Below are 9,921 nucleotides of genomic sequence, written 5' to 3' on the forward strand. Positions count from 1 at the left end.
TTAGCAGCTGAGCGCTTAACTGTTTGCACCACCAGGACACCATGAACATAAGGTGTGGATAATAGAGGAAACAAAGTGTGGAGTGTATGGGAACTCTGTGTACTATCTTCACATTTTTCTGTAAATCTAAAACTATTCTAAAATTAAGAGTTTATTAAAAACACAAAAAATAAAAGAATATTGGTTATTTAAGAAAAAGAATTTATTAACACTGCAGATTCTCGGTCCCACCCAGTACATGCTCAGTCAGAAACTCCAGAGAATGTTGATGCAGCTAAATTAAGCAGGGTAGTGGTGGTTCAGTGGTAGTATTCTCGTCTTCCATGCAGGAGACGCAGGTTCAATTCCCAGGCAACGCACCTCAAGCACAGCTACCACTTGTCTGTCAGTGGAGGCTTGCGAGTTTCTGTGATGCTTAAGAGGTTTCGGCGGAGCTTCCAGACTAAGACGGACTAGGAAGAAAGGCCTAGCGATCTACTTCTGAAAATCAGCCAGTAATGGATCATAATGGTCCAATAGCAACCAATCACGGGGATGGCACAGGACTGGCAGCATTTTGTTCCATTGTGCATGGAGTCGTCATGAAACAGAGGCTGACTTGACAGCTACTAACAGGATTTAGCACTGGTGTTTGGATTTTAGATGGACAATGAATAACCTAGGACATGTTGTGTGCCATCTAGTTGATTTTTTGACTCATAGCAACCCCATGTGACAGAGCAGAACTGCCCCATAGGTTTTCCTAGGCTATAATCTTCATGAGAGCAGTTCACCAGGCCTTTCTCCCAGAGAGTTCCTAGGTGGGTTTGAACTGATGACATTTCGGTTAGTAGTTGAGCTCTTAACCATTGCACCACCAGGGCTCCTTATGTGAGCCATACTTATATCAAACAATCATTCATGTTTATCTGAATTTCAAACTTCACTGGGTGTCCTGTATTTTTATTTGCTACTTGTATTTTAATCTAGCCATTCTATGGGATCATCCTATTTTAAAATGAAAGAACAGATAATAGGATAACAATTACCAGCCTTTGTTTCATTAGGAAAGATTGAAATTAATGAAGCTCGAATTCATTGGAAGAACAGCAGTATAAACCCAAAAATCTAGAAAGAAGCAAATCGAAAACAATGAAACATAAGAAAAGCCAATAGAAGTGGATAAATAATTATTCAAAAACCCAGGTAACAAATATTTATGAAGCTCCTACTGTGTGCCAGGAACCTCATAAACCCTTTAAATGTCATTTCTCCTTTAGAATGTAGGTGACAAATTGTCATTAACTTCCTTCCTGGGCAGAAGAAGACGTGGGCATGATCACAAAATCATTGTTCTTGTTTTTGGGTGCCGTCAAGTTGATTCCGACTCATAGCAACCCCATGTGTCAGAGTAGAACTGCCCCATAGGGTTTTCTAGGCTGTAATCTTTACAGAAACAGATTGTCAGGTCTTTCTTCCTCGGAGCCGCTGGGTGGCTTCAAGCCACCAACCTCTCAGTTAGCACCTGAGCACTTAACTGTTGAGAAATCAGGTATCCAGTCAGGGATCCAATACAGAATTATTGGTATGTCACTTGTAAATGCATTTTTTTGTGGCATTTGGAAGTTCCCAGCTGACAGAAGCTGTGCCCACACTGGGGACAGGTGTAAGGTTTCATTCCAGCATGGATTCTTTGGTGAACAATCAGGTTCCCCTTGTGCTTGAAGCGCTTCCCACACTCTGTGCAGTGGAATGGTCTCTCATTTGTGTGGACCCTTTTGTGGCCATACAAGGTGGACTCTTGGGTGAACTCTCTGTGGCAAAGCCCACATTTGAACAGTTTCTCCCCTGTGTGGATTCGTCTGTGAATATTGAGGTTCCCCTTGTGGTTGAAGCGCTTCCCACACTCTGTGCAGAGGAATGGTCTCTCGTTGGTGTGGATCCTTTTGTGGCCATACAGGCTGGATTCATGGGTAAACTCTTTGTGGCACAGCTCACATTTAAATGGCTTCTCCCCTGTGTGGATTCGCTGGTGGACACAGACATCTTTCCCACAGCAGCTGCATTTAAAGGGCCTCTCTCCTGTGTGTGTCCTCTGATGGATGTCAAGCTGAGATTCATAATGAAATCTTTTCTTACAAAATCTACACTGATAGGGTGAATGTCCTGTGGGTTCTTGATCTTGACCAACAGCATGGTCAGTTGGTCCCATGGCACTTGTTGAATCATGATCAACTTGTCCCATGGTCCTCAGCAAATCAACTGGGTATAACCCAATTTGTGCCAGGAATTCTCTTTTGTCCAGGTGTGTAGCTCCTTCATGAGGTCCTACTTGGGAACTTGAGGAGTTGTCTGGTTTTCTTCTTTTGGAACACCTCAGATTCTTCTGAGAATCTTCCCTATTCCCACCTGGAGTAGAAACTTCTCTCTCCAAAACAAGGGTAGGTGATGTGTCAGCACCCACATTTTTAATAGAAGTGCCTTCTTCACGGTCCTTTCCATCATTGGCCCCCACAGAATCTGCTGGAAGAAGGGATTCAACATACAACACTTAGTGAAGAGCGTTTTCAATGATACTAAACCCACTTGGCCAAACGATGTTGCTTGAGGTTCTCCCATCAGCCTCACAAGCCTAAGAGATTGTAGGATACTCTGGGAAGACAGTGATGGAGAAGACGGGCATTTAAGAGCCATTTCCCCTATGATATGGTAATGCTGGATAACATGAAAAGAAAAATTTTGATGAAGTTAATTTCATAGAGCTTATTTGGTTATGGAAAAGACTCACGGATTGGCAGAAGAGTCTCAGTGAGACCTTTTTTTGGGCAGAGAAAAGCTGGGGAGTTTTTATAATAAATAAAAGGCAGAGAGAGAAACAAAACAAACATTTTTCATGTATTTTGACATACCATCAAAACGTGTGCAAGCACAAAAAAAAAGTGCATACCAATGTAAGTGCCCTGGTGGTGCAGTGGTTAGGTGCTCAACTACTAACTGAAAGGTTTGTAGTTCAAACCCACCATTGGTTCCACAGAAGAAAAGACCTGATGATCTGCTCCCACAAAGATTACAGCCTAGAAAACCCTGTGGGGCAGTTCTATTCTGTCATATGGGGTCACCATTAGTTGGAATCAACTCCATGGCACCCAAAGACAACAGCATACCAATGAGGTCATAGGAGATAAAAATTTTAAAAGGGGGAGGCGAGGGCCAAGATGTAATTATCCAAGCCTCCTTAACTCCAGCAAGTCTGGAGAAAAACTTAGAAAATCAACAACACTCAGTTCTGCATCCAATAGAGAAAAGGAATTACTAACTGTGCTTGGTCCCCAGTCTCCATACTCACCAGGACCCTTCAGAAGCTGAGGCTCCTGGGCGTCACATACTGTTGACCCTTTCGTGTCTTCCATCAGGTTATTCTCCAAGTTCTGCTCTGGTCTCAGACTCTCCGGCTCACCATTTGGAGAAATGGTCTCTGGCAGAAGTTTCTGCCCCTGGAGATGGACAACCCAATGTGATCAATATAGAACATGCCTAAATTGGAGCAAGAAAACCTCTCTCCCTTCTTTCTCCATCTACCCCTCTCCTTGATGTGACATCACAACTTTCCTAATATCAGTTTTGGGGATACATCCATACATCCTACGGACTACTTCATCAACCCCAATAAATATCAATGCCTAATGTCCAAGTGTATTTTTAATCTGTACCGCTCACATTTCTAAGTCCCAACCTTATAGTTTTTACTTCTATATATTGAATGCAGTGGTTAAAGCAATCAATTGCTAACAAAAAGTTTGGCAATTTGAAATCACCAGCAGCACCGCAGGGGCAAGATGTGGCAGCCTGCTTCCATAAATATTTATAGCCTGGAAGCCCTACAGGGTTGCTGTGAGTCAGAATTGACTCAACGGCAATGAGTTTATATATTGAATAAGGAGCCCTGGTGGAACAGCGCTTGTCTGCTGACCAAACAGCTGGCAGTTCAAACCTACCAGTCGCTCCATGGGAGAAAAAGACCTGGAGATCAGCTCCTATAAAAATTATAGGCTAATAAACCCTATGAGGCAGTTCTACCCTGTCCTATAGGGTCACTGTGAGTTGGAATTCACTAGACAGCACCTATCAGCAACACCTGTATGTTCAAGGCATTGATGGTGGTGGGGGTAAGGAGGAAGGCTAATGAGTCTTAATTCACCCCAATAGCTCAGAAATGTCTAGGAACATAATGCACCCACGGGAATTCCTGGGGAAAATGGGTCTAACCCTGTCTTATGCTAAATCTCTCAATGATCTGGCAGCTTTGCCTGCCACTGTCCCTTGTATCTTCACTGCCTTTCCCCAATGATTAGTCATTGCATACTGACCTGATGTCTCCTTGATGTTTCATCAATCCCTGGAAAATTCTGGTGCTCTTGGCTGACCTTCTGTCTGTTCTCCAGATGTATCTCACTCACACAGGAGTGAGGCTCCCTGGACAAGACGCTCATATCATCCATGTTGCTGAACTCAGATTCAGCCATCTAACATTTGGATTTTGCAAAAGAAATTCCTGTCCTTGTAAACAGACTATGGACTGGAGAAAAAAAAAAAATCCAAGATTAGATTCCCTGAAAGACCCTGCATGTATTTAATCAAAGATTCTATAGAAGAATCCTGACTAAAAGAGAGGAAATGCAGAAAAGAATTTCAAATTCTCATGAAATCAAGATTTCAGAGCAATGGAGTCTGGAAGAATCCTCAAAGCTACTGCACAGAGATGATCTTTAAACCTTAAACCAAAAATATCCCCTGAAGTCTTCTTAAAACCAAACAGCAGTATAACTTAACTAGTAAAGAATGTCTGCCTTGAGCACTGTGCTCTTTTAAGATCTATCTCTATGGGATCAAATTGGCAAAAGCAACTCGAAAGATTAGATAGGAAACTTAAGGGACAGTGAGTTCATGTTAATGAGGGAGGAACAACTGGGAAAATCAAGGTGAGAATGGTTGCACAACAAGAAATGTAATAAGTGTCACTGAACTGTACATGTAGAAACTTGAATTGGTATGTTTTTGCTGTGCATAGTCTCAAAACATAGAACAAAAGAATAAAATAAACCATTAAGAAAAAAATATGCATGTAGCTCTCTCATGCTCCTTGTGTGCCTGCTACTGTAACACTCAAACTTTATTGGAATGGCTTCTTTAAATCTGTCTTCCTTGCTATAGAGTTGCAGTGCAGGAATGGTGCAAACAGTTAATGTGCTCAGCTACTAAATGAAAGGCTGGAGGTTCAAGTCTACCCAGGGGTACCATGGAAGAAAGGCCTGGCAACCTACTTCCCAAAAAAACAATCATTGTAAACCCTATGGAGCACAGTTCTACTCTGACACACAAGGAGGGGCTGTGAGTCAGAACTGACTAGACAGCAACTGTTTGCTACATAAATCTGGTGATTACTTGAATGAATGTTTCTCCAATCCCAAAGGATAGCAGGGACTCGACCCACTGCTATTGAGTCGATTCTGACTTATAGTCACCCTATAGGACAGAGTAATACTGCCCCATAGGGCTTACTAGGCTGTAGTCTTTACAGAAGCAGACTGCCACATCTTTCTCCCAGCAGAGTGGCTGGTGATTTGGAACTGACAACCTTTCGGTTAGCTGCCAAGTGCTTTAATCATTGTGCAACTGGGGCTCCCTTTACAGGAATATTTTTGGGAAATCTAAATTGGTTCATTAATGTCATATCATCTTGTGCTGGGAGTGAAGGAACTTCCTGTGAGAAATTCTACTCTAGATCTGCCATATGATCTACACCAACCAAAAGTCCCTAAAAAAAACCAAACCCTTGCTGTTGAGTTGATTCCAACTCATAGCAACCCTACAGGACAGAGTAGAACTGCTCCATAGAGTTTCCAAGGAGCGCCTGGTGGATTCAAACTGTCAACCTTTTGGTTAGCAGCCATAGCACTTAACCACTATGCAACCAGGGTTTCCAAAGGTCCCTAGGTCGCGTGAAAAGTTTGCCCTCAACTACTAACCAAAACGTTGGCAGTTTGAAACCACCCAGTGGTACTGTGAAAGATAGCCTTGCTGACCTGCTTCCAAAAAGATTAAAAACAAGAAAGCCCTATGGAGCAGTTCTGCTATGTAACACACAGGGTTGCCATGAGCCAGAATTGACTTGACAGCAACTAACTAACAACAACCACCATCTAACATTTTCTTTCCCTTTGTTAGGGCTTTTGGAGCCACTTTAAATTCAATCTACTTCCTCACTAGGTTCATTGAATTAGGCACAATATTTTACCCATGTTTTTCTTCGAAGTTGGCCTCATGCAACATCAAGTGGGTCTCGGTATTCTCCTTGCCCATTGTCCTAGAGTGAATTGTGCCAACTTGGTTAGGCCATGATTCCCAGTATTGTGTGGTTGTCCTCCTTTTTGTGATTGTAATTTTATGTTAAAGAGGATTAGGGTGGGACTGTAACACAGTTACCCAGGTCACATCCCTGATTCAATGTAAAGGGACTTCCCAGGGGTGTAGCCTGCACCACCTTTTATCTCTCAGGAGATAAAGAGGAAAGGGAAGAGAGCAGAGAGGGTGGACCTCATACCACCAAGAAAGCAGTGTGGAGAGCAGAGGGCATCTTTTGGATCCAGGGTCTCTGCATGGAAAAGCTCCTAGTCTAGGGGGAGATTGATGAGAAGGCTGACAGAGAAAGCTTTCCCCTGGAGCTGACACCCTGAATTTGGACTTTCAACCTACTTTACTGTGAAGAAATAAATTTCTCTTTGTTAAAGCCATCCACTTGTAGTATTTCTGTTACAGCAGCACTAGATGACTAAGATACCCATCTTTCTTGTAGACAAGGGTTTCTCAGCCTCAGCACTATTGACATTTTGGGCTTGATGTTTCTTTGGTCGGAGATGTTTGTATTGCAGACTGTTGAGCAGCATTGCTGGCCTCTACCTACTAGATGCCAGTAGCACCAACCCCACTCCAGATGAAAACTAGACATGTCTCCAAACATTGTCCAATGCCCCCTGGGGTCCTAATCACCCCTGATTGAAAACCTTTCACCTGGATAAATCCTTCAAGTCCTTTCTAGTAAGGAGCCCTGGTGGTGCAGAGCTTGGCTGCTAACTGAAAAGTTGCAGGTTCAAACCCATCCACAGGAGAAATGTGGCAGTCTACTTCTGTAAAGACTGTTTTGTTAGGTGCCTTCAGGTTGATTCCAACTCAAATTGACCCTGTGTACAACAAAACGAAACACTGCCCGGTCCTGTGTGATTTTCACAATCATTGTTATGCTTGAGCCCATTGCTACACCCACTGTGTAAATACATCTAGTTGAGGGTCTTCCTCTTTTTCACTGACCTTCTAGGTTTTTTTTCTAGTTTATCAAGTATCATGTCCTTCTCCAGGGACTGATCTCTCCTGATAACATGGCCAAAATACATGAGAAGTAGTCTCACCACCCTTGCTTCTATGGAGCATTCGGTTGTACTCCTTCCAAGACAGATTTGTTCATTCTTCTGGCAGTCCATGGTATATTCGATATTTTTCACCAACACGATAATTCAAAGGCGTCAATTCTTCTTTGGTCTTCCTTATTCACTACCCAGCTTTCACATGCATATGAAACAACTGAAAATACCATGGCTTGGGTCAGGCACTCCTTAGTCCTCAAATGGACATCTTTAATTTTTAACACTTTAAAAAGGTTTTTTGTAGCAGATTTGCCCAATGCAATACTTCATTTGATTGATTGCTGCTTCCATGGGTGTTGATTGTGGAACCAAGGAAAATAAAAATTTTGACAACTACAATTTTTTCTCTGTTTATCATGATGTTGCTTATTGGTCTAGTTGTGAAGATTTTTGTTTTCTTTGTTTTGAGGTACAATCTATGCTGAAGGCTATAGTCTTTGGTCTTCATTGGTAAGTACTTCAAGTCCTCTTCACTTTCAGCAAGCAAGGTTGTATCATCTTCCTATTGCAGGTTGTTAATGAGTCTTTCTCCAATCCTGATGCCCTGTTCTTCTTCATATAGTCCAGCTTCTCAGATTACTTGCTCAGCATACAGATGGAATTAGTATGGTGAAAGGATACAACCCTACGTATAACTTTCCTGACTTTAAACCACGCAGTATCCCCTTGTTCTGTTCAAACGACTGCCTTTTGGTCTATCTACAGGTTCCTAAAGGTTATAGCCTTGGAAACTCTATGGTGCAGTTCTACTCAGTCCTATGGGGTCGCTATGTAGCAGAAACAACTCAATGGGCCACAGATTTGGTTTTTTGTTTGGTCCTTTCTAGTGCAACTCCTCCGTGTAGCCCTCACCCCAGTTCTCCAATTCCCACACCAATCATGAAGTTTCTACTTACCCATGTCTTGGGTCTCCTGATATTTCTCAGCATCTCCTTCAGGTCTTTGCAATTCTCCACTCCACCTTCCTTGACTAAGACCTGGAGGTCCAGCGGCATGGAGATCATGAACTGCTCCAACACCAGCTTACCCAGAAGCTGCTCCTTGGTGTGAAGATCTGGCCTCAGCCATAAACGGCAGAGCTCACAAAGTCTCTTCAGATCCCTGATGGGGTCAGCCTCATCCAAGCACGTAAATGCTCTGAAGTTCACATGGTTACAGTCTTTCTCTCCAAGATCGGTTCCTTGGGAAGACACAAACTGTGGAGGCTCTGATCCAGGGTTGTCACCAGGTTTTCCATGACTCCATGAAGATGTCAGGTCAGCAGCCATATTTAGTGTCTTCTATATGACTGAGTGAGCTCTCCAAGAAGCCAATAATTAACTGAGACCTATATGAAGGGGTCTACTTTGGTCTTCTTCAGTAATAAATTCCCAGCTTGGATTCAGAAGTCTAAAAACAGAAAAAGTATGAGCCAGATTATTTTGACCTTATATCTTAGTTACCTAGTGCTGCTATAACAGAAATGCCATAAGTGGTGGCTTTAACAAACAGAAAATTATTTTCTCACAGTTTAGGAGGCTAGAAGTCCAAATACAGGGAGCTGGCTGTAAGGGAAGGCTTTCTCTGTCAGCCCTGGGGAAAGTCCTTGCCTCTTTCAGTTTCTGCTGCTGGGAGAACTTCGTGTGGCTTGGCATCTCTTTTCCCATCTCTGCTCTCTGTCTTGCTTGTTTAGTATCTTTCATATCTCAAAATAGATTAACTCAAGATACACCCTAATCCTGCCTCATTATCATAACGAACACAACCATTCACAAATGGGATTATAACCATAGGCAGAGATTAAGATTTACAACACATATTTTGAGGGGACACAACACCTCACTTCTCTCTCTGCTCCCCTCTAAATTCCTCAGCCCAATATGACATGCCATTCTTCACTGGCACTGTATTTATTACAGTGGAAATTAATACAGGATATTATTCTTCCAAAGAGGCCTGGTGGTGCAATGGTTAAGTGCCCAGGGGAACCAAAAGGTTGGCGGTTGAAACTCATCCAAGGGCTTCTTGGGAGAAAGAGCTGACAATCTGTTTCCATAAAGGTTACAGCCTTGGAAACCCTATGGGGCAGTTCTACTCTGACATATGGGGTCACTCTGACTGATGGCAATGGGTTTAGGGTTTTTGTTGTTGTTGTTATTCTTCCAGGAGGCCATGGGTAATTCAAAAAGTTAAGCACTGGGCTGCTAACCAAAAGGTTGGCAGTTCAAACCCACCCAGTAGCACATCGAAATAAAGGCCTGGCAGCCTACTTCCAAAAGGTCACACAATGAAACACAGTTTGACTCACGTACATGGGGTCACCACGAGTCAACTCAATGGCAAGTGGGAGAACAAATAAGGGTCCCTGGGTTATGCAAATGGGAAAAGATTGGAGGTTCAAGTCTACCCAATAGTGCCTTTACCAGTGAACGTGAAGCTTCTAAGTCTGTTTTAAGAATAAAAGTCACAAAGTCCCAAAGTCTGT

At 42.8% G+C, this 9,921-nt stretch overlaps 1 protein-coding gene across 1 annotated transcript; it reads right to left on the reverse strand.

Moving 5' to 3' along the window:
• Positions 1 to 4,448: 4,448 nt before the first annotated feature.
• On the reverse strand, positions 4,449 to 8,725 carry LOC126086182 (zinc finger and SCAN domain-containing protein 5C-like; the record flags this gene model as incomplete). Its single annotated transcript, XM_049902363.1, is given in 3 exon segments — positions 4,449 to 4,504; positions 4,507 to 4,555; positions 8,354 to 8,725. Coding segments are annotated over 3 exon segments (477 nt in total), but the record flags the coding sequence as incomplete, so codon positions are not given.
• Between the last annotated feature and the right edge of the window lie 1,196 nt (positions 8,726 to 9,921).

This window comes from Elephas maximus, chromosome 11, assembly GCF_024166365.1.
Source record: "Elephas maximus indicus isolate mEleMax1 chromosome 11, mEleMax1 primary haplotype, whole genome shotgun sequence".
Classification (NCBI taxonomy): domain Eukaryota; kingdom Metazoa; phylum Chordata; class Mammalia; order Proboscidea; family Elephantidae; genus Elephas; species Elephas maximus.